The sequence below is a fragment of the Pan troglodytes genome, chromosome 8 (genome assembly GCF_028858775.2).
Source record: "Pan troglodytes isolate AG18354 chromosome 8, NHGRI_mPanTro3-v2.0_pri, whole genome shotgun sequence".
Classification (NCBI taxonomy): Eukaryota; Metazoa; Chordata; class Mammalia; order Primates; family Hominidae; genus Pan; species Pan troglodytes.
In genome coordinates this window covers 17,965,296-17,991,116 of record NC_072406.2, presented here as the reverse complement: position 1 = coordinate 17,991,116, position 25,821 = coordinate 17,965,296, and the positions used below count along the sequence as shown (strand labels likewise).

Below are 25,821 nucleotides of genomic sequence, written 5' to 3'. Positions count from 1 at the left end.
TAATTAATACTCCAATAAACATCATGTCATAATTTCTGCATTTTCTTTTTCCTTTGAACCCTTGTCAGGATTACAACATCATCAGGACTGAATTTTCATCAGGAATGAATATTCCTTCTACAATGCAAAGAAAAAAAACCCAAAATATTTGCTGATGGAAAGGTAAAAGGAGAAATTTTCTTTGGTTTTAATGTTTAACTTTTTTATTGTCACCTGTTAAAAAATGCTTACTAGTCATTCCTTTAAATAGCGTCATGTGAGAGAAAGATGTAAAATGATTGATCATTTATATGACATAAAATGAAGATGAAACATCATCACGGCGTGAACAAAAACGAGACGTTGCTGGAGGTGTTTTATAGTCCAACATATGATAATTAATAATTCTATAAATCTATTGGAGGAATTTATGAGATATATAGACAGATGATAGACGATAGATAGACAGATGATAGACGATAGATAGATAGATAATAGATAGCCAGATAGATAGATAGATATATTCCAGATGGAAAATTTTACTTTAGCAAGAAAATAGTAATTTTATTCTGACTATATTAAAATGTACTTAAGAATTCTCTTTGATAAAAAACAAGTGCACTGGATTCAATTTTCTTCATAGCCTGTGTAATACACCATCACTTGCTTCTTCCTACATGACATTGGTCAGCCCCAGACAGTGGGCAGTGTAGCATTGCCTGCCCATTTCTTATACAACCTGTGAATATAAACGCTGGATGTTGAAGAAGGAAACCGTGTCTGCTTAGCGAAAGGAATGACATTCAATGGATCCCAAATATCAGTGTGTGGAGCTAAATGATGGTCATTTCATGCCTGCATTGGGATTTGGCACCTGTGCACCTCCAGAGGTAACATAATCATATTTTCAGTGTTGAGCATTTAAAAGAGCAAAGCTAGAATAAGTAGATGACTTGGGTTTTAGCTTTGTGTTCCTGTGTTACTCTGCGTGACTCACCTGGTCTGTTTTAATAGGCCAGAGCTATTCCATGTTCAAAGAGAAAAGGTAGTCAATCTTTGTTCTGCATTGAGGTCTGGTCATATGGTCATGTACTGCTTACTTTTATTTTGTGCACTGTTTTTTTCTTCTGTTTATGGGTGTTCCTAGCTTTGCAAAATATTTAAAACTCAACAGTGAAGAACACTGCCTGGCATTTCCTTTTGTAGGAGACTGACTGCAGTGGAATGGTTTCTCCGTTTCTTTCTATAATTGAAGAAATTGTTTGTTCTTCCAAGTATACACGATCGAACAAAATCTTTGTGGTAACAGTGTTTGGAGACGGGGTGTATGAAAACTCTTAGGGAGAGTATGGCTGAGCTGCCGTGTGGCCTTGAGCATGACAAAATAATAATACTGGTCTCGGACTTAATACAAGTTCCCATGTACAACTTTCACCTCTAGGAAAATTAAAAGGAAAAATAACTTTATTTTAAGAAAAAACTAGAACCTCGAAGGAGAAATTTTAGATTTTTGGTCCATGTTAATATGCATCAGATTTGTATCAAAATGGTATGGGTGGTCCCCTGACATGAAAGTAGGCAAAATGGAGACTTTATTTTCTAGACTGAACTATTTCTATACTGGAAGAAAACGTGTATTCCAAGGCTACTAAGTGCTTGAATAAGGACTAGTCATATAAAATTTGTCTCACTTTTCTCAACTGTACATTGTAAGAATTTACAGAGAGACATCTTGAAGACCATCAACACTAGTGGTTTACTTTGTAATGAAAATTGGCATGAAGGGGAAGTAAGGAAAAGCACAACATGGAAGCTTTAGCCTTGGTAAACCTTGAGTGCCTCCACAGCAAAGAGAAGATCAGGGCTGGTATCAGGGGAAGGCAGTGAGACCTGGCATCTAGTTCCTTTTAATATCATTGTAAATAGAAAGCTTCTGAAATACTCATATTAAAATAGAAAATTGTTCTATTCATGGCTTTGTTGTTTAAAAAATGTACCTTTCAAATCTTTATCCAAATTTGGTAGATAAATCAATAATTTTAAATTTCACTGAAATTATATCTTTCCTTAAAAAGTTGTCCTTATTTTTTAAGACTAAAGTATACTTTACTAATCTTTTACAGGTTGCAGTTAATTTCTTATGTATAAATCTACATCCTTGGAGTGTATGTCTTTACTCCTCATATTTAGTTCTGTCATGTACACAGAATGGCTAATGGCTGTGTGGAAAGAGTGAACACAATAGACTGCCACCCATAGATGTACCTGTTTTCAAAGTTGGAGGCCAGAATTTCCCACCATTTCCTAACTAATAAGGGTGCTGTCTATAATTAACTGCTTGTACAAAGTGTGGGGTTTCTACATATCTGCTTTGTTTACAAGACTGGGAGTTTTGTGTGTGGTACACAGACTGGGTCAATGTAATCAGTACCCGTTAAAATCTTGGGAATGAAGTGTCTAAACAGCATCCCTTGTAGGCAACATTTCCCCTATTTTCTCAAAAGGTGATGCTGGAGGAAGTCAGTGTGTTTTGTGCAACATCACTGAGAGAGTAATCATAGGAACTTGCACTGTATTCTTCCTGTAGTTCCTTCCATGTGCCTTCTTCCATGTGTTAATTTCACTATATTAAAAATAATTAGGAGGCTTCCTGCAGTGGCTCATGCCTGTAATCACAGCACTTTGGGCGGCGGAGGCAGGTGGATCCCTTGAGTTTGGGAGCTTGAGCCTGAGCGACATAGCGAAACCCCGTACCTACCAAAAATACAAAAATTTAACCTGCATAATAGCGCGCATCTGTGGTCCTAGTTATTTGGGGAGACGGAGGTGAGAGGATTGTTTCAGCCTGAGATGAAGTAGGGGAGGGGCAGAGTTTTCAGTGAGCTGAGATTGTGCCACTGTACTCCAGCGTGGGTGACAGAGTGAGACTCTGTCTCAAATAATAATAGTAATAATAAAGACTATATTTATAATTGTAATTTGAGTCTTGTTAATTTATCCAACAAATGACTGAATCTGAGGTTGTTCTTGGGAAACTCATTGCTAGTGATCAACCAGGAATTACCTGGGATTGAAGAGGTCCAGGGATACCCAACATTTATTGCTAAGCAGGAAAGACTAAAGCAAATTGGGATGGATTTATCACCCCATTTATAGAACTAACCCAAGATGCAAGAATAATGTGATTTTTGTGAAGGTCATTGTTTGTGCCTGAACTACCTGTTGAGCTCATTGATCACCAAATACTACTTTTAATTGCTCCTCCAGGTTCCTAGGAATAGAGTTGTGGAGGTTACAAAATTAGCAATAGAAGCTGGTTTCTGCCATATTGATTCTGTTCATTTATACAATAATGAGGAGCAGATTGGACTGGCCATCCGAAGCAAGATTGCAGATGAGAGTGTGAAGAGAGAAGACATATTCTACACTTCAAAGGTACTGTGCCTATGATGAGCATGCATACACATGTATTTAATGGGATTGTGTGGAGATGACAATTCTGTAACTGGATCTGTAGGTGGGTGAATTGTGCTTATTGGTTCCAATTTATTGACACATATTCATGTATTAAAACTAAAAAGGCGGCAAATGATGTCTTTCTCATCATTGTTGTGTTCAAATTTGTTACTTGAAAATCACTTTACTTTTTTGAGCCGCAGCTCAGATCAGTAAAATATTTTTTATGCACTCATTTTTTAATTTCAATGGCTTTTGTGGTACAAGTGGATTTTGGTTACATGAATGAATTCTATAGTGATGATTCTGAGATTTAAGTGAGCCCATCAGGCGATCAGTGGACACTGTACTCAATATGTAGGCTTTTATCCCTCACCTTAATCCCAACCTCCCCCAACACTGAGTCCTGAAAGGCCATTATATCATCTGTATGTCTTTACATCCTCATAGCTTAGTTCCCACTTATAAGTGAGAAGGTACAGTGTTTGGTTTTCCATTCCTGAATTACTTAGAGTAATGGCCTTAATCTCCATCCAAGTTGCTACAAAAGACATTATTTCAATCCTTTTTACATATACACCATTCTATGATGTACATATAACACATTTTCATTATTCATGCATTGGTCAATGGACTCTTAGGTTGGTTTTATATTTTTGCAACTGTGAATTGCACTGCTATACACATGTGTGCATGTGTCTTTTTCATGCAAGCTTCTTTTCTTTTTGATAGATGCCAGTAGTGGGACTGATGGATCAAATGGCAGATCTACTTCTGAGTTCTTTGAGGAATCTCCATACTGTTTTCCATAGGAGTTTTACTCATTTACATTCCCACCAGCAATGTAAAAGTGTTCTCTTTTCACTACATTCATGCCAACTTCTACTGTTTTGTTTTTTTTTTTTTTACTTTTAAATTATAACCATTCTTGCAGGAGTAAGGTGGTGTCTCACTGTGGTTTTAATTTGCACTTCCCTGATTATTAGTAATGTTGAACTTTTTTTCATATGTTTGTTGGCTGTTTGTATACCTACTTTTGAGAAATGTCTATTCGTGTCATTTGCCCACTTTTGGATGGGATTATTTGTTTTTATCTTGCTGACTTGTTTGAGTTCCTTGTGGATTCTGGACAATAGTCCTTTGCTGGAAGCGTAGTTTGCAAAAATTTTCTCTCATTCTGTAGGTTGTCTCTTTACTCTCATGATTATTTCTTTTGCTGTGCAGAATTATTTTAGTTTAATTAGGTCCCATTTATTTATTTTTGTTTTTTGTGCATTTGCTTTTGGGGGTCTTAGAGATAAATTCTTTGTCGAGGCCAATGTAAGGAAGAGTTTTTCCGATGTTATCTTCTAGAATTTTTATGGTTTCAGGTCTTAGACTTAAGTTTTTGATCCATCTTGAGTTGATTTGTGTATAAGGAGAGATGGTATCCAGTTTCATTCTTCTACATGTGGCTTACCAGTTATCCCAGCACCATTTATTGAATAGAGTCTTTTCCCCAATTTATGTTTTTGTTTGCTTTATCAAAGATCAGTATTTGACTTCATTTCTGGGTTCTCTATTTTGTTTCATTTATCTAAACGCCTATTTTTATATTAATACTATGCTCCTTTCCTAACTTCATCCTTGTAGTATAATTCAAAGTCTGGTAATGTACTGCCTCCAGATTTCTTCTTTTTGCTTAGTATTGCTTTGGTTATTGTGGCTCTGTTGTGGTTTCATATGAATTTAGAATATGGCCATTTTCAGAGTATTGATTCTTTCTATCTGTAAGCATGGGATGTTTTTCCATTTGTTTGTTTTATGTATCATTTCTTTTAGCAGTGTTTTATAGTTTTCCTTGTAGAGATGTTTCATCTCTTTGATTAAGTATGTTCCTAGGGATTTCATTTTATTTTATTTACAGCTGTAGTAAAGGGCTTGATTTCTTAATGTGACTCTCAGCGTGGTTGTTGTTGGTTTATGGCAGAAATCAATTTCTGTACATTGATTTTGTAACCCGATACTTTACTGAATTTGTTTATCAAATCTAGGAGACTTTTGGATGAGTCTTTAGGGTTTTGTAGGTATATGATTATATTATTGGCAAACAGCAATACTTTAACTTCCTCTATTCAAATTTCAATGCCCTTTCTTACTTTTTCTTTCCTGATTTCTCTGGCTAGGACCTCCAGGATTAAGTTTAATATTAATAGAAGTGGTAAAATTGGGCATCCTTGTCTTGATCCAGTTCTCAGGGGAATGTTTTAAACTTTTCTCCATTCAGTATGATGTTGGCTTTGGGTTTGCCATATATGGCTTTTATTATTTTCAGGGAAGTCCCTTTTATGTCTAGTTTGTTGAGGGTTTTAATCATAAAGCGATGGCGGATTTTATCAATTGCTTTTTTTGCACCTATTGAGATAACCATATGGTTTTTCTTTTTTAATTCTCTTTGTAGTATCTATCATATTTATTGACTTGCCTATGTTATACCATCCCTGCACCCTTGGGATGGAACCCACTTGATCATGATGTATTATCTTTTTGATATGCTGATGCATTTGGTTAGCTAGTATTTTCTTGAGGATTTTTTTAAATCTATGTTCACCAGGGATATTGGTCTATAGTTTTCTATTTTTGTTATGTCCTTTCCTGGTTTTGGTATTAGGGTGATACTGGCTTCATAGAATAATTTAGGCAGAGTTCCCTCTCTCTCTATCTTTTTGAATATTTTCAGTAGGATTCGTACCAACTTCTTTTTGAATGTCAAGTAGAATTCTGCTGTGAATCCATCTGACCCTTGGCTTTTTTTGTTGGCAATTTTTTATTACTGATTCATTCTTGGTGCTTGTTATTGGTCTGTTCTAGGTTTCTATTTCTTCCTGATCTAATCTAAGAAGGTTGTATGTTTCCAGGAATTTATCCATTTACTCTAGATTTTATAGTTTGCGCACATAAAGGGGTTCTTAGTTGTTTTGAATGATTTTTTGTATTTCTGTGATATCATTTGTAATGTGTCCAGTTTCATTTCTAATTGAGCTTACTTGGATCTTCTCTCTTCTTTTCTTGGTTAATCTCACTAATGCTCTATCAAGTTTGTTCATCTTGTCGAAGAACCAGCTTTATCTTTCATTGATCTTTTGTGTGGGTGTTTTGTTTCAGTTTCATTTAGTTCTGTTCTGATATTATTTCTTTTCTTCAGATATCTTTGGGTTTAGTTAGTTCCTGTTTCTCTAGTACATAGAGGTGTGATATTAGGTTGTCAATTTGTGCTGTTTCAGACTTTTAGATGTAGGCATTTAATGATATGAACTTGCCTTTTAGCACTGCTTTTGCTATATTCCAGAGGTCTTCATAACTTGTGTCACTATTATCATTTATTTCAAAAAATTACTTAATTGCCATTTTGATTTTATTGTTAACCCAAAATCATTCAAGAGCAGATTATTTAATTTCCATGTATTTGTATAGTTTTGAGGGTCCCTTTCAGAGTCAATTTCTAGTTTTATTCCGCTGTGTTCTGAGAAGATACTTCATATAATTTGGATTTTCTCAAGTTTAATGAGACTTGTTTTGTGGCCTATCATATGGTCTATCTTGGAGAATGTTCCATGTGCTGATGAGAAGAACGTATATTCTGCAGTTGGCGGGTAGAATGTTCTGTAAACATCTGTTTAGTAATTTTTTTTTTCTATAGTATGTTAAATCCATTGTTTCCTATTTACTTTCTGCCTCGATTATCTGACTAGTGCTGTACAGTGGAGTATTGAGTCCCTCACTATTAGTGTGTTGCTATCTCATTTCTTAAGTCTGCTAGTAATAGTTTTATAAATCTGGGAGCTCCAGTATTAGGTGCATATAAATTTAAGATTGTAATATGTTCTTGCTGGATTGATTCTTTTATCATTATATAATGATTTTCTTTGTCTTTTTTTTTAACTGCTGTTGCTTTAAAGTCTGTTTTGTCTGATATAAGAGTAGCAACTCCTGAATACTTTTGGTTTCCATTTGCATGGAATCTCTTTTCCCACCTTTTTAACTTGAGCTTATCCAAATCTTTATGTGTTAGGTGAGCCTCTTGAAGATAGCAGGTATTTGGTTTGTGATTTATTATCCATTCTGCCATTCTGTATCTTCTAAGTGGAGCATTTAGGCCATTTATGTTCAATGTTAATATTCAGATGTGAGGTACTGTTCTTTTCATCATTTCAGTTGTTACCTAAATACTTTTGGTTGCTGTTGTTGTGTTATTGTTTTATAGGATTTGTGAGTTTTATGCTTTCAGGAGGTTCCATTGTAGTGTATAATAGTCTTTTGTTTGAAGATTTCGAACTCCTTATAGCATGCCTTGTAGAACTGGTTTGATAATGTCAAATTCCTTCATCATTTGTTTTTCTAAAAATGACTATATTTCTCCTTCATTTATGAAATATAGTTTTGCTGGATACAAAATTTCTGGCTGACAGTTATTTTGTTTAAGAAGGCTAAAGATAGGACCTCAATCCCTCCTAGTTTGTGAGGTTTCTGTTGAGAAGTCTCCTGTTAGTCTGATAGATTCTTCTTTATGTTACCTGATGCTTTTTTCTCACCTCTCTTAGAATTATTTCCTTCATGTTGACTTTAGATAGACTCATGACTATGTGACTTGGTGGTAATATTTTTGCAATGAATTTCCGAGGAGTACTTTGAGCTTCTTCTATATGGATATCTAAATCTCTAGCCAGGCCAGGGAAGTTTTTCTCAATTATTCTCTCAGGTAAGTTTTCCAAACTTTTAGACGTCTCTTCTCCTCAGGAACACCAGTTATTCTTAGGTTTGGCTGTTTTACGTAATCTCATATTTCTTGGATAATTTGTTCATTTCTTTTTTTTTTTTTTTTTTTTTGAGAGTCTTGCTTTGTTGCCCAGACTGCTGGAGTGCAGGTGCATGATCTTGGCTCAGTGCTGCAACCTCCTCCTCCCAGGTTAAAGCGATTCTCCTGACTCAGGCTCCTGAGTAGCTGCGATTACAGGCACATGCCAACATGCCAGGCTAATTTTTATATTTTTAGTAGCGACTGGGTTTCACCATGTTGGCCAGGCTGATCTTGAACTCCTGACCTCAAGTGATTCACCCAGCTCAGCCTCCCAAAGTGCTGGGATTACAGGTGTGAGCCACCCATCCAACCTGATCCTGTTTTCTTATTGTCTGATTGGGTTAATTCAAAAGCCTTGTCTTTGAGCTCCGAAATTCTTTCCTTTACTTGTTCTAGTCTATTGTTGAAACTTTCCACTGCATTTTGTATTTCCCTAAATATGTCTTTCATTTCCAGAAGTTCTGATTGGTTTTTCTTTGTGATATCTATCTCTCTGGAAAATTTTTCATTTATATCCTGAATTTTTTTTTTAAATTTTTAGGTTGTTTTTCACCTTTCTGTGATATCTTGTTGAGTAGCTTAATAATGAACCTTCTGAATTCATTATCTGGTACTTTAAATATTTCATCTTAGTTTGGATTTATTGCTGGGGAGCTAGTGTGATCTTTTTGGGGTGATTTGGGTGACCCCAGGGTTTTGGGGTGACAAAATCTTGTTTTGTCATATTACCATAATTACTTTTCTGATGTCCTCTCATTTTGATAGACTATTTCTTCTAATTGTTCTTGAATTTATTTTTGATTTCCCTGTTTTTCTTTAATTTCTTTTTTCCCTTTTAAGGATCTGACTTTAATGTTTATAGTTTATAATAGCCTAATTGGGTTCTTAGTGCTATTAGGTGTGAAGACTTATATGAATTCCTTGGTTATAGAGAGTCTTTGTATCACGGCTTCCTCAGATGCTGGTTGTAGTAGCTATATACTCAGTGTGTGGGCAAGTTCACTGTCTCCTATGGGATTGGAGTGGCAGCAGTCTCTTGAAGCTTATCTTATTCTCCTGTTTTGTGCACTTTTTTATTCATTCATTTTTTTCCCAGTATTTTATTTATAGAGTTTATTTTATTTATTGAGTATCCCCTACCCAGGGATACCACCCCAGGCCAGTAGAGGTGGTATCTCTGGATAGGAACCATTTGTAGTTAAAGCAGGTAGTTAAATGAAGTACCCAATGTGGTTGGGAGAGCTCTCAATTGGATTCATCTTATCAACGTAAAGGGTAGAAGCTACCTCAGCTCCCGTACCAGGTTGACAGGAAAGCTATGCACTTCCCAGCCTCACTCTTGTCCCAGTGTTCTGAATCTTGAGATCAGACAGGTACCTCTTTTCATCTGTAGAAATGTTGATGTTCCAAATAGGGAGAAATTGTGACTGTCTCTCATGCAAGCCTGAACCTGGGGAGTGCTCCTTCTGTGGGGATGCAGTCATTCTGAAGTGTTCCAGGAAAGCTGTGTATAGGTGTACCCATGCAGAGCTTCTTTAGGAGAAGTCCTAGCTATGTCTGCACTGATGGACAAGGGGGGAAAGAAGACCCCTTCTACAAGACCCTTCATGAGCACCAAGGCCACTTGACTGTTGGTGGTAGAGGTTTAGACTTTCCCTACTGAATCTAGCACTGAAATTGTGTCTCTGCTGAAAGAAACTTCCCACCAGTGTAAAGATCTGGAACTCAAGTCCTGCTATCTGGATATTTTTGTGCTACGGGATGTTGTCTTGATGTGACGCTCTTTCCATTACACTAGGAGTAGAAGATCCTGAGAGCCAGACTACAGTGATAGATTGCTATTGCTCTTATGGGTCTAGCCACCCAGTGGGGTTGCCCAACTCTGGGCTAGTGCTGGGGAATATTGGCAAGGGATCGTGTGATGTGACCTGTCTTCATGTCTCCCAGCAGTGGGTACCAGCACCAGCTCTCATGATGGTGTCAAGGAAGTGACATAGACTCTGTGAGATTCTTTGGTTACAGATAGCCATTTTGTGTTGGCTTTCTCAAATGCTGGATATAATAGTAGTGAACATGTCTCAGGGACAGGCTCAGGACTTCTTGTTAGTCAGGTAGTTGCAGGCAACAGGGACAGCTGAGATTACAAACAAGTTTTCTTCTTCCTGGGTGCAATGTTATTCTACCCAGGGATGCTGTAATGAACTATGTTGGTTGGTTTCCAGCTCTTGCAAAAGAGCACCGGCTGTGAGATTTGAGCTTGCTTTATGTTGCCCTAGGGAGGTATTCTGGTTTCTCAGGTGACAGGCAGGGTCACAGAGTTCCCAAAAGTTTATGTCCTTTGTGTTAAGCTACCAGGGTGGGTAGCTTTCAAAGCTAGCATAGGAATGAAGATATTCTCCCAGTAACAGTACAACTGTTATATCTAAGGAAGTACCAATAATGACCTCAGATTATTTAATACCCCATCTGTATTGAGATTTACCATTGTTTCCTTGAATGGTCTTTTATAACTCTTATTTTTAACCATAAACAGCAGATGAAAAAAATTAATGATACCATATAATATAAAAAGATACTAAGTACCAAAAGTATACCTAATAAAAGATGTGTACAACTTCTACAGAGAAAATTATACAACAATGAGAGATGTTAAATAAGTGGTAAATAAATATAAGATGTATCGTGAAAACAAAAAAAAATCCAATTGTGACTTTCATCTTACTGTATTTTGATCAGTTAACTTTTTTTTTACGTTTTCAAAAGGTACTTTTCTATAAATTAGAAGTTATACTTGAATGCTTTATGTCATCGAGGTTAAACATTTTTGGAGATAAACTGTCTCTACCTTGCTGTATCCCTGAAATTACACCACAGTAGGCAGCATGAAATGACAGATTGCCCCACAATTAGTCATGCTAATTTTGATCACTTGGTTAAGTTAATGGTGGCTAGATCTAATCTTCATAGAGACGTGTTTTCCCCTTTGCAATTACTAGTAATCTGCTGGATGATAATTATCAAGAGGGGAAGTTATATTCCACAACATATTTCCACATAATGATTGAGTATATAGCAATGATGTTTTAATTTTTTGTATTGTGTTATTATTTTATTATTGTATTTGTTCTTTCCTTGGGGCTTTAAAGTAATTACTTTCAATTTTAACTACTAGTTTTATTATTCTGACTTTACATTTTATTATGAAAAAAAAATCCCTCACCAAGTCAAGAAAAGAAATAGTTATTCCTCTCAGAAGTGCTAAAAGCTTAACTCTTTCCCTTTAATTATTCATACCCTAGAAAGAAATTACTGCAATAATCACCATCAGTGGAGGCAAATATTTTTGCTCTCTCTTTTAATCTCTCATGACTATGAACCCGTGAATTGTTTTTGCTATAATTTATGATTGATTTTACTTATTATTGTTTTTGGTGTTCAAATCTATACAAACATTACCAGTAATATTCCTATAAAACTACTTATTTTGCATTTTAAACCTGGCCTCATGAGTCTTTGAAGAAATTTTTACTTTCTGGCACAATTTGATGTCCAAAACTCAGAATCCTACCCTATCCCAGAGCTGGAATTGGCTGTGTGCCCTTCTAGTGGTCAAAGGTAGTTAGATACTGGATCTGGTCCATGGAGTTGCTTGTGCTCAGAAATGACATTTCTATGTATACTTTTAGGAAACAGCAATATAAAATTTATTTTGATGGAAAAGATAATTAGTTGACAGTAATATTGTCAGTTCAAATTTGACGCTACACATATTTATTCACCTCCTTTTACTTTAATCTGTAATCTTTTTATATTAACATAACTGTTTTTCATATTATCTGATGTTTTTCTATCTTTGTCATCTGCAGGTGGAATGTCATCCTTACCTCAACCAGAGCAAACTGCTGGATTTCTGCAAGTCAAAAGACATCGTTCTGGTTGCCCACAGTGCTCTGGGAACCCAACGACATGAACTATGGTAATAAGAGCATCAGGAAGTTTACCTAAAATGCCATTTGGATGAAGTATTTTAATTATATGGTACTCTCTTTCCTGGATTTCACTCTCAGTGAGTTAGGGTAAGGTGAGAATTTGCATTTCTGATGAGATCCCAGGTGATGCTGCTGCTGTTATTCAGGGGCCTCACTTGAGACACTCTGGTGCAGAATGAACACCTTAGTCTGTTTAGGGAGCCGCCTAACAAACTGAAATCCAGCCTCAGGGCTTCAGCATTTCTGGGTTTCCTTCCAGGGTGGACCAGAACTCACCAGTTCTTTTGGAGGACCCAGTTCTTTGTGTCATGGCAAAAATTCACAAGTGATCCCCAGCCCTGATTGCTCTGTGCTACCAGCTGCAGCGTGGGGCTGTGGTCCTGGTCAAGAGCTCCAATGAACAGCAGATCAGAGAGGACATGCAGGTGAGGAGTTGGGTGGGCATTAGGACTCCTGCATTGTGTCCTTCACACATGTGCTTCCTGTAAGGTGAGAGCAGGATACCGTTGGACTAAGTCCATTTCCTGGTTATTTCCTATGCACAAATGCTTTGTGTACATCCTAAAGGTTTTCTACTCTACCACAGAAGAGGCAGCATGGGTGGAGAGAATTAGGATGGGACCAAAACCAGAGATTTGGGTTTCAACATTAAGTTGGCAATTTATTATGCATTCCTGTGCTGGGGACATCTGCTTTTCTTGATTTTCTGAAATGAGTTGGATTAGGTGTTCTCTAGTCTCCAAATCATTGCTGATTTTTTTCATTTCCTTCTTTACTCAGTATAAATTTCATATATTCTCTTAGAGTTTTCTTTATAGTAGTACCTGTTAAAGTCTTTGGGTATTTTTATTAGTTTGCTTGTCTCTTCCTATGTGTAGAAGACCATAATTATACTAATATGTTTGCCCCAGAAAAAGCATTTCCTGATCAACTGTTCTACTTGCTCACCTCATGACCCCTGAATACTGTCTATTTGCAGCTGTGTTTGCTTGTCGTTATAAAAAATGTTTTCTGACTGATCTTTGAGACACATAGATGTTATGCTCAGAGTTCTACCCTTTGAATAAATTTCTCTTGCTTAAGTCTAGGTTGGTTTCTTGAATGGGATTGTTCCGTGTTTCAAGGGTTGCTCAGTCTAAGGCTGGATCAAGTTCCCGGGGAAGTGGGGAAACAAGAGCCTGACCAAGTGTGGTCAAGTCCAGGTGGCCGGTATTGTGTCTACACTTTCTTTTCCATTTTAAAACAAGTGATTTCCTTTTTCTGTCTCAAGCAATTTTCTAGAAATATTTTAGATTGATGAGTGCACATCTTTCTTTTGAGAAGTGGTGCAGAATAGAAGAGGGGTGGGATGGAGAAGAAGCAGAGCTCAGGTGGAAGAGGTCCCAGGCCAGGTGCACCTGGAAGCCGATGAGGATAGAAATGCCTCCCCTAATGCCATCCTTGCCTTTGCCCCTTGCAAAGTCCTTGGATTCCCAGGTAGAAGCTGCTGTCCTGGGAAAGGTTAATGTGAGTATCACCTGCCTTTCAGATTTTTGACTTTGAGTTGACTCCAGAGGACATGAAAGCCATTGACAGCCTCAACGGAAATCTCCAACATGCTAAGTTACAATTGTAAGTGATGCTTGCAGATTCTTTCACAGACCATTTTCTGCAGGATGCACAAAAACAGAGGGACACATCTTTCCTACATCAGGAAGACAGGCCTGAATTCAGGCATGGGGTGAAACAGGAGATTCACTGTAGCCCTCAGACCATAGGTTTCCTCCAGGGCTCAATTTCTGACCCAACAGGAATGTTGGTCTGTAAGTAACACTGCCTATGTCTGCACCATTGTGAATCACTTTTTTTGATGCCCTCACTACCTGTGCCTGGGTCCTATGCTTTGGACCCTCTTACCCATTAGACTAGAAGGCACAGGGCTGTCTTAATTTATGCTAAAAAAAGAAAAATTAATATGATAACAAATATGTAATAATGACTCAAACCTGGTCCCTCTTCGTGTCTCCACCGAGGCAACATAAGACATAATTTTAATATTTTTATGGAGATGGGCCCAGGTAGGTAAATGTGCATAGGTCCTAGGGAAGTCACAGTGGGCCCTGCTTCCATGTCCTCCCGTAAGAGTCCAGTGGCATTTCTCCTTAATGTGGCATTACCTTTTCAGGACACCATTTATATCTCCCAAATTTATGTCTTCCTTGGCTTTCTTCACCTGTCACAACTCTCATTTTCTCAGCTCTATAAATCTCACCAACCTGAATGATAAATGAATTATGAAATTAATAGACCCTCAGTGCTAGTGACTGAGGTGTCCCCTATGGCCTCTACCAAGATAAGATCCTCTAGAGTTTCTCTGGATCCTCAGGGCAAGACTCTTACTCCAGTGTCATCTTTGTCCATCTGAAGCCCATCTCTGGGGAACCCAACATCCCTTAACTTTGGTTTGTTCACAAACGTGACGTTCCATTGGATTAACTGTGGCAGGATCTCAGGATTGAGGAGAAAGAAGAGGAATCAAACACAAAGAAGTTTGGAGGGGAGTGTAGAAATAGGGAAAAAATGAAATTTTTTATGTGTGTTTGCACCCGACAGAGATTTTATATGCAAAAATCAAAAAAAGAAAAGCCTCTATGTCTTTTTATGCTTCACTTAAAAAAAAACCTGGATTGTTGTAGAGCATATTAACTTAAAATTCTATTTATAATCCCTTAATTCATTATATTACTTATACATTACATATATAATATCATAATTAGCATGGCTTGGAAATATATGCTCATTTTGCTGCTTAGCAATGTAATAGCATCATATTTTCCACTTCTACACTCCAAACTGGTAGAATAATTACCAAAAACTAAAATAAAATAAAAATATGACTATTTCAGAAATAGGAAAAAAATTTTAGTTATGAGAATAAAGATTCAGTCCCCCCCAAAAATATGTGAACAGTCTCTCTTCTTTTTGTGAAACCATACCAGGATTCTGAGAGAAGACATTTTTGAATGAACAAAAATGTGGGAAGTGACTTTTACATACTGAAAGGCTTTAAGTAGAAATCTGTGGCCTCCCTCATGAGAGTGTTTAGCCTTGTCTTACTCATCTCTGTGACCCTATTCAATATCACAGCTCCTGGCACACTAACTACTGAAAAGGTACTCATTATTCACATTCAGTTGGAAAGGACAAATTATAAAAATGAAAAAAAAGAACACAGGAAAAGGAAAACAAATAATACTACTATTACTGAATAACAAGAATTCTTACAATTAATCAAACAGTAATCACTTTTTGCTGAGACCAGCTTGATCGTGGAGACCCTAACCCAGTGGCACTAGAGGAATTAAAGACACACACACAGAAATATAGAGTGTGGAGTGGTAATCAGGGGGCTGACAGCCTTCAGAGCTGAGAGCCACAGAGTCTTACCCACATATTTATCGACAGTAAGCCAGTGATAAGCATTGTTTCTCTAGATTATAGATTAACTAAAATGGGAAACAAAGGGTTGGGCTCTGGCTAGTTATCTGCAGCAGGAACATGTCCTTAAGGCACCGATCGCTCATGCTATTGTTTGAGGTTTAAGAATGCCTTAAGTGGTTTTCTGCCCTGGGTGGGCCAGCTGTTCCTTGCCAACATTCCGGTAAACAAACAACCTTCAGTGTGGGTGTCATAGCCATCATGAGCATGTCACAGTGCTGCAGAGATTTGTTTATGGCTAGTTTTGGGGCCTGTCTATGGCCAGATTTGGGGGCCTGTTCCCAACAACTTTTTGCATGTCTAGATATTAGAGATACATGTTAATGGGATGCTAGCAAATCCTCACTGTACCTTCGGAAAAACACTTGCATTCGCAGAGTGGGAAAAGAATTATAAATTAATATTCTTTTTTTCTATTTCAATGCTGCTAATCACCCTTGTTATCCATTATCTGAAGAATATTGACCATGAGCTATTGAGTGATACTAGCAGAATTTCTTCCTTTTAGGCATCTTGGAGTGGATCTCTGTATTTGGTGAGGGGATTAGAAAGCAGAGTCTATAGTTTCTGTTCACCTGCCTTTCACTTCTTCACTTTATGAAATAACAAAGATTTGAATATGAGGATGTTTGTTTTTCTAATTATTTAAAAAGTGTGCATAAATAACATAAATATTTAGAAAATAGAAAAGATAGAGAACAAAAATAATGTGTAATTCTTCCATTCCAGAATAATTTACATTTGGTGTATTTTTCTTCATAATTTTCCTATGCAAATATTTATGCTTGTTTTGTGCAGTTTTACAATCATGAAATCATCTTCTACATGTAGATTATGTACTTTTATATATAACAGAAGTAACAAGTATTTTTCCAAGCTATCAAATATTATTCAAAAATTTCAAAATTTTACTGATTTTAAAGCAGTGCATCTCATTAATTTATTAAGATTCTTAATCATCTACCCATGTTCTGGCATGGTGTTAGTTCTTGCTTACTGTGCCATTCAGTCGTTTATTCATCTAGCGAAACTTTATTGAATATTCATTGTGTGCCAAACATTGTTTTACCAATAAATAAAGTAGGCAAAAATGAAATAAAATGTAAATGCCTTGAGTTTATAGTCTGGTAGAGGATGTAGATTATGAATGAAACAAACCCTGTAAGGAGTGTGTAATTGATCAAAATTGGTAAATGCCTATTGGGAGACCATTCTGCAAGGTCTTTCACACTTCTGCATATTTGATAAGTAGGGGGCACTGACTTCCCTGCATTCCACCTGTTTTTTTTTTTTAAAGAAATTTATAGAGTGAACAGTGTTGGCATATAGACATAGCATTTTTCTTCAAGGAAATGGAAGGCATGTTTACTGTCCGGTAATAGAAAGAAAACAAAATATCTCCCTCCAGTCAAATGGCAGCTATAGCGGCCAAGGGAAAACTTCCCCTTTGCTCTCTGATGTTTCACTAAAAATCAATTGATGATTGGCAGATTAATAAGAGAACCAACATACAACTCTATTAATGCCAGGACTCAGCAAACAATGCCCCAAATAAAGGCTTCAGAAGCAAAGGTTTTTCTACGAGCTTCTCTCGCCCTCTTATATCTCAATCCTCTTTTCCTCTAAACTAGTTACAGAAACTAGAATCTTTCTTCCCCAAGGTAGGTCATAGGAATCAGAATCCATTTTTCCCAAAGCCAGCCATAAAAACTAAAGATACTACTCTAACTTTCCCTCCACCTTTCTGTGTAAATTATGGCCATAACAATAATTATCTGACCTATCTTGTTTGACTCTAGGTCATAAGACTCCCATTTCACAGAAGGCCCTGCCCCACAGCCAGAAGGAAGGAATGCTACTTAGGCCAAGAAGAATCTAGACACATAGGTTGTACAAGACGTAAAGTCAACAGAAATTACCTTGAAGCTTTAAGTTTAATGTCTGCTTTGCTGGAATTCTGATTTCCATGAGTCCTGTTTCTCCTGTCCCTACCCCTGCCTTTTTTTGGTTAACTTCCCTTTTGAAAAAGGAATGTTTACCCACAATGGATAACATGGTTGTACTTTGGAAGTAAATAACTTATTTTTGACTTCATAGGCTCATAACTGGCAGGAAGTTGCCTTGAGTCTGATATGAATTTTTATACTTTGGAATTTTAAGTTGGTGCTAGACCAAGTCACAACTTTTGGGAACTATTTGGATGAAATGGCTACATTTTGCATGTAAGAAGAACATGAGGTTATGGATCAGGGGCAGAATGCTATGGTTGGCATATTTGACCCTCCTAAACATATGCTGAATTTTCGATGTAGGAGGTGAGGCCTAGTGAAGTCATTATGGTCGTGGGGGCAGATCTCTCATGAATGGCTTGGTACTCTCCCTGCAGTAACAAGTAAATTCTGGCTTTATTACTTTTTTCATAGCTGCTTGTTAAAAAGAGCCTGGCACCTTACTTTCCTCTCTTGCTTTCCTCTCTCACTCTGTGAACTCAGAACCTGCTGGTTCTCCTTTCCTTTCTGCCATGAGTGGAAGCAGCCTGAAGACCTCACCAAAGGCCTACGAGATGCCAATGCTGTGCTTCTTGTACAGCCACCAGACTGTGAGCCAACAAACCTCTTCTTTATAAATACTCAGCTTCAGGTATTCCTTTATAGCAACACAATGGACTAAGACAGTTTCTAATTTCTCTACACACCTAGAACCAGCATGTCCTGAGTGGGTGATCCTAATACCTGATAATCACAGACATACCATTTGTGACAAAGTTTTCCAAATTGGAGACAATCTGGAGGGTATCAATCCTACCCCAGGTCCTGGCTTGCTTCAGGAATCCTCGATTGAGGGTGGATATGTTTCTTCCCATATCTCCATGAACCAGTATCTCCTATAGTTGAAGACCACCCTGGAGCCAAATGTACAAATATGTCTTGTTATCTGAGGGCAGCTCAAGTCCGCTACCTCATTGTTTGCTCCTGAATCCTCATTTTGGCTCAGGAAACTAACATTTACAAGTGGTTAAGCGGTGAATTAAATGTGGCTATTTTGTAGACTCGTGTTTAGGAAGCACCTTTTAACCCTTTTCCTGTTTTAAAAAAAAAAAAAGCTCACTGCCAGTGCTCATTTAATTTTACATAAACACACTTTTTGAGGCTGAAGCAAATCTGACTTATTTTCAATGTAAAAATATAAAAACTGTTCTTGGAGTTATTTCTAAAGAGAACTAACATCAGAATTCTACGAATCATCACAATCATCTATTTTGGAGAGATTGGATTCATCAAATGAATCTTCAGCCAACAAGTGTGGGAAAATGATGTTAATATCACACAAACGAATGCTACGTTTTCCAGGATTTAACATTTCCAGTGATCAAGAATTACTATATTTTGTAAGTCGTTCACAGGTGGTTCTGCATGATACGCAGGGGCCACCCAAAAGCAGACAGCTGCAGCACTACAGCCCCTTTGAAGTCCTACATCCCTGAAGGACAGCAATGAAGGGAAATCTTCCCAGTGGGCAGAACTTCAAGCAGTGCACCTGGTTGTGCACTTTGCATGGAAGGAGAAATGACCAGATGTGTGATTATATAGTGATTCATGGCCTGTAGCCAATATTTTGGCTGGATGGTAAGGGACTTGGAAGAAGCATGATTAGAAAGTTGGTGACAGTGCTTTGCAGGGATGGGGCAAAGTTCTCCAGAAGGCTGTGTATACCCTGAATCAGCGTCCAATGTATTAGTACTGTTTCTCTCATAGCCAGGATTCACAGTCCGGGAATCAAGGGATGGAAGTGGAAGTGGCACCACTCAGCATAACCCCTAGTGATCCACTAACAAAATTTTTGCTTCCTGTTCCCGTGACATCACTTTCTGCTGGCCTAGAGATCTTAGTTCTAGAGGGAAGAACGCTGTCACCAGGAGACACAATGACAATTCCATTAAACTGAAAGATAGTCATCTGGACACTTTGGGTTCCTCCTACCTTTAAGTCAACAGGCTAAGAAGGGAGGTACAGTGTTGGCTGGAGTGACTGACCCGAGCTATCAAGATGAAATCAGTCTACTACTTCACAACAGAGGTAAGGAAGAGTATGCATTAGGGCGTCGCTTAGTATTACCATGCTGTGTGATTAAGGTCAATGGGAAACTACAACAGCCCAATCCAGCAGGACTACAAGTGACCCAGATCCTTCAAAAATGAAGGTTTGGGTCACTCCACCAGGAAAAAAACATGACCTGCTGAGGTGCTTGTATATCAGGTATACATAGGTATGCATACTGGGTAGTAGAAGAAGGTAGTCATCAATACTGGCTATGACCATGTGACCAGCTGCAGAAAAGAGGACTGTAATTGTCGTGAGTATTTCCTCCTTTTGTTAAAACCATATTTGTGCATGTATATACTTGTACTAAAAAAAATCTTCATTTTATTTCCTTTCTTTATCATGTGACATAAGATTTATTGACTTCACATCAGCATTTAAGTATTGTTTACTTTATGTAATAGTATTTGGGGTGAGGATTGGTGCATTTCTGGTTGTAGGAAGGATAGTTGTATTATGTTAGGCATAATTATGACCTTATTATTGTATTTATTTGAATACTATGTATGATCTCAGGAGATGTGTATGGGTTCAAGTTAACAAAGGGTAGACTTGGGATGGTTAATTCTGAGTGCCATCTTCACTGGATTGAAGAATACAGTGTTGATCCTGGGTGTGTTTCTGAGGGTGTGGCCAAAAGAGATTAACATTTGAGTCAGTGGGCTAGAAAAGGCAGACCCACCCTTAATCTGGGTGGGCAGAATCTAATCAGCTGTCAGCATGGCTAGAATATAAGCAGGCAGAAAAACATGAAAGGAGAGACTGGCCTAGCCTCACAGTCTATATCTTTCTCCTGTGCTAGATGCTTCCTTCCCTTGAACATCATACTCCAAATTCTTCCGTTTTGGAACTCGGGCTGGCTCTCTTTGCTCCTCAGCCTGCAGATGGCCTGTTGTGGGACCTTGTGATCACGTGAGTTCATACTTAGTAAACTCCCCTTTATATATACATAAATATATATATATATATTCCACTAGTTCTGTCCCTCTGGAGAACGCTAATACAGTATTCTAGATGCCACTAATAACATTCATGACTCATGAAAGGAGGGCAAAATATACACTTGAACAGGAGTTTAGAAGATGTTGATTCCAGCCCTCATAGATGGATGACTTTGAGGAATTCAGGACTTCAGTGGGGAAAGTAATTGCAGATTTGGTGAAAATAGCAAGAGAACTAGAATTAGAATTGAAAATTGACTATTACTGAGTGGTTGCAGTCTCATGTAATTTTCACAAATGAGAAGTTGCTTTTTATGGATGAACAAAGAAAGTGGTTTGGTGAAATGGATTTCACTTCTGATGAAGATGCTATGAAGAATGTTGAAATGAAAACAAAGGATTTAGAATATGACATAAAGATCGCTGATAGGATCATGACAAGGTTTGAGACAATTATCTATACACTATGATGTCCACACAATGAAAAAGTTACCTAACAAAGCCCTTCTCAAGAAGATAGCCCAGGCATTACATGACACATGACTGTCATTAGTGACGGGAAAAGAGTTACTTTTGCCATTTTTAATGTTTTTCTCCATGTCTATAGCTTTTGTCCTTCATATCCATCATTACTACTATTTTGTGAGACTGTGTAATTTTTTAAATGACATTTGGATTCCCTTCTCATTTCCTCTTGAGTATATTCTACAGTTATTATCTTTGTAGTTGCTGTCTGGATGACATACAACTTCATAGAGTTATAACAATTTACATTGAATCAACATCAATTTAACTTCCATTTCATAAAAAACTAATTTTCCCAGGTTTTTTTCCCATTTCATATTATTTTTGTCACTCATTAGCACATTATATATTGTGTACATATTAACAAATAATTATACTTATTTCTATGTTTTAAATTCTGAAGAAAAATAGAATACAAACCAAAATTTCAAAAATACATGTTTTCATATTTTGCCATATATTTATTTACATAGACTAGAAGTGTTTATAGCTCTATATGGCTTTGTGTTACTGTCTGCTTCCTTCTATTCAACTGAAGTATTCCCTCCAGCATTTCTTTTATTAATTATTTATTACTATTTTTTATTATTATTATACTTTAAGTTTTAGGGTACATGTGCACAATGTGCAGGTTAGTTCATATGCATACATGTGCCATGCTGGTGCGCTGCACCCACTAACTCGTCATCAAGCATTAGGTATATCTCCCAATGCTATCCCTCCCCCCTCCCCCCACCCCACAACAGTCCCCAGAGTGTGATGTTCCCCTTCCTGTGTCCATGTGTTCTCATTGTTCAATTCCCACCTATGAGTGAGAATATGCGGTGTTTGGTTTTTTGTTCTTGCGATAGTTTACTGAGAATGATGATTTCCAATTTCATCCATGTACCTACAAAGGACATGAACTCATCATTTTTTATGGCTGCATAGTATTCCATGGTGTATATGTGCCACATTTTCTTAATCCAGTCTATCATTGTTGGACATTTGGGTTGGTTCCAAGTCTTTTCTATTGTGAATAGTGCCGCAATAGACATATGTGTGCATGTGTCTTTATAGCAGCATGATTTATAGTCCTTTGGGTATATACCCAGTAATGGGATGGCTGGGGCAAATGGTATTTCTAGTTCTAGATCCCTGAGGAATTGCCACACTGACTTCCACAATGATTGAACTAGTTGACAGTCCCACCAACAGTGTAAAAGTGTTCCTATTTCTCCACATCCTCTCCAGCACCTGTTGTTTCCTGACTTTTTAATGATTGTCATTCTAACTGGTGTGAGATGGTATCTCATTGTGGTTTTGATTTGCATTTCTCTGATGGCCAGTGATGGTGAGCATTTTTTCATGTGTTTTTTGGCTGCATAAATGTCTTCTTTTGAGAAGTGTCTGTTCATGTCCTTTGCCACCTTTTTGATGGGGTTGCTTTTTTCTTGTAAATTTGAGTTCATTGTAGATTCTGGATATTAACCCTTTGTCAGATGAGTAGGTGGCCAAAATTTTCTCCCATTTTGTGGGTTGCCTGTTCACTCTGATGGTAGTTTCTTTTGCTGTGCAGAAGCTCTTTAGTTTAATTAGATCCCATTTGTCAATTTTGTCTTTTGTTGCCATTGCTTTTGGTGTTTTAGACATGAAGTCCTTGCCCAAGCCTATGTCCTGAATGGTAATGCCTAGGTTTTCTTCTAGGGTTTTTATGGTTTTAGGTCTAACATTTAAGTCTTTAATCCACCTTGAATTGATTTTTGTATAAGGTGTAAGGAAGGGATCCAGTTTCAGCTTTCTACATGTGGCTAGCCAGTTTTCCCAGCACCATTTATTAAATAGGGAATCCTTTCCCATTGCTTGTTTTACTCAGGTTTCTCAAAGATCAGATAGTTGTAGATATGTGGCATTATTTCTGAGGGCTCTGTACTGTTCCATTGATCTATATCTCTGTTTTGGTACCAGTACCATGCTGTTTTGGTTACTGTAGACTTGTAGTATAGTTTGAAGTCAGGTAGTGTGGTGCCTCCAGCTTTCTTCTTTTGGCTTAGGATTGACTTGGCAATGCGGGCTCTTGTTTGGTTCCATATGAACTTTAAAGTAGTTTTTTCCAACTCTGTGAAGAAAGTCATTGGTAGCTGGATGGGGATGGCATTGAATCTATAAATTACCTTGGGCAGTATGGCCATTTTCATGATATTGATTCTTCCTACCCATGAGCATGGAATGTTCTTCCATTTCTTTGTATCCTCTTTTATTTTGTTGAACAGTGGTTTGTAGTTCACCTTGAAGAGGTCCTTCACATCCCTTGTAAGTTGGATTCCTAGGTATTTTATTCTCTCTGAAGCAATTGTGAATGGAAGTTCACTCATGATTTGGCTCTCTGTTTGTCTGTTGTTGGTGTATAAGAATGCTTGTGATTTTTGCACATTGATTTTGTATCCTGAGACTTTGCTGAAGTTGCTTATCAGCTTAAGGAGATTTTGGGCTGAGACAATGGGGTTTTCTAGGTATACAATCATGTCATCTGCAAACAGGGACAATTTGACTTCTTCTTTTCCTAATTGAATACCCTTTATTTCCTTCTCCTGCCTGATTGCCCTGGCCAGAACTTTCAACACTATGTTGAATAGGAGTGGTGAGAGAGGGCATCCCTGTCTTGGGCCAGTTTTCAAAGGGAATGCTTCCAGTTTTTGCCCATTCAGTATGATATTGGCTGTGGGTTTGTCATAGATAGCTCTTATTATTTTGAGATATGTCCCATCAATACCTAATTTATTGAGAGTTTTTAGCATGAAGGGTTGTTGAATTTTGTCAAAGGCCTTTTCTGCATCTATTGAGATAATCATGTGGTGTTTGTCTTTGGTTCTGTTTATATGCTGGATTACATTTGTTGATTTGCATATATTGAACCAGCCTTGCATCCCAGGGATGAAGCCCACTTGATCATGGTGGATAAGCTTTTTGATGTGCTGCTGGATTCGGTTTGCCAGTATTTTATTGAGGATTTTTGCATCAATGTTCATCAAGGATATTGGTCTAAAATTCTCTTTTTTGTTTGTGTCTCTGCCTGGCTTTGGTATCAGGATGATGCTGGCCTCATAAAATGAGCTAGGGAGGATTCCCTCTTTTTCTATTGATTGGAATAGTTTCAGAAGGAATGGTACCAGTTCCTCCTTGTACCTCTGGTAGAATTCGGCTGTGAATCCATCTGGTCCTGGACTCTTTTTGGTTGGTAAGCTATTGATTATTGCCACAATTTCAGCTCCTGTTATTGGTCTATTCAGAGATTCAACTTCTTCCTGGTTTAGTCTTGGGAGAGTGTATGTGTCAAGGAATTTATCCATTTCTTCTAGATTTTCCAGTTTATTTGTGTAGAAGTGTTTGTAGTATTCTATGATGGTAGTTTGTATTTCTGTGGGATTGGTGGTGATATCCCCTTTATCATTTTTTATTGTGTCTATTTGATTCTTCTCTTTTTTTCTTTATTAGTCTTGCTAGCGGTTTATCAATTTTGTTGATCCTTTCACAAAACCAGCTCCTGGATTCATTAATTTTTTGAAGGGTTTTTTGTGTCTCTGTCTCCTGCAGTTCTGCTCTGATTTTAGTTATTTCTTGCCTTCTGCTAGCTTTTGAATGTGTTTGCTCTTGCTTTTCTAGTTCTTTTAATTGTGATGTTAGGATATCAGTTTTGGATGTTTCCTGCTTTCTCTTGTGGGCATTTAGTGGTATAAATTTCCCTCTACACACTGCTTTGAATGTGTCCCAGAGATTCTGGTATGTTGTGTCTTTGTTCTCTTTGGTTTCAAAGAACATCTTTATTTCTGCCTTCATTTCGTTATGTTCCCAGTAGTCATTCAGGAGCAGGTTGTTCAGTTTCAATGTGGTTGAGCAGTTTTGAGTGAGTTTCTTAATCCTGAGTTCTAGTTTGATTGCACTGTGGTCTGAGAGACAGTTTGTTATAATTTCTGTTCTTTTACATTTGCTGAGGAGAGCTTTACTTCCAACTGTGTGGTCAATTTTGGAATAGGTGTGGTGTGGTGCTGAAAAAAATGTATATTCTGTTGATTTGGGGTGGAGAGTTCTGTAGATGTCTATTAGGTCCGCTTGGTGCAGAGCTGAGTTCAATTCCTGGGTGTCTTTGTTAACTTTCTGTCTCCTTGATCTGTCTAATGTTGACAGTGGGGAGTTAAAGTCTCCCATTATTAATGTGTGGGAGTCTAAGTCTTTACTTAAGAGTCTAACTCTTCTTTGTCTCAGAAGAGTACCTGGCCATGTGTGTTGTCAGTCTGCCCCTACTGGGGGGTGCCTCCCAGTTAGGCTGCTCGGGGGTCAGGGGTCAGGGACCAGGGACCCACTTGAGGAGGCAGTCTGCCCCTTCTCAGATCTCCAGCTGCGTGCTGGGAGAACCACTGCTCTCTTCAAAGCTGTCAGACAGGGACATTTAAGTCTGCAGTGGTTACTGCTGTCTTTTTGTTTGTCTGTGCCCTGCCCCCAGAGGTGGCCTACAGAGGCAGGCAGGCCTCCTTGAGCTG

The 25,821-nt window shown here is 37.7% G+C and overlaps 1 protein-coding gene across 1 annotated transcript in view; it reads left to right on the top strand.

Annotated features, from left to right (window-relative positions):
* Positions 1–316: 316 nt before the first annotated feature.
* LOC100608090 (aldo-keto reductase family 1 member C4-like) overlaps positions 317–25,821 on the top strand; it is a 39,522-nt gene continuing 14,017 nt past the window's right edge. Inside the window, exons 1-5 of the mRNA XM_016962563.4 lie at positions 317–869; positions 3,247–3,414; positions 12,139–12,248; positions 12,521–19,814; positions 20,641–20,750. Coding sequence (XP_016818052.1) covers positions 786–869; positions 3,247–3,414; positions 12,139–12,248; positions 12,521–12,590 — 432 coding nt within the window. The 5' untranslated portion in view covers positions 317–785 and the 3' untranslated portion in view covers positions 12,591–19,814; positions 20,641–20,750. The remainder of the gene's footprint in view (positions 870–3,246; positions 3,415–12,138; positions 12,249–12,520; positions 19,815–20,640; positions 20,751–25,821) is intronic.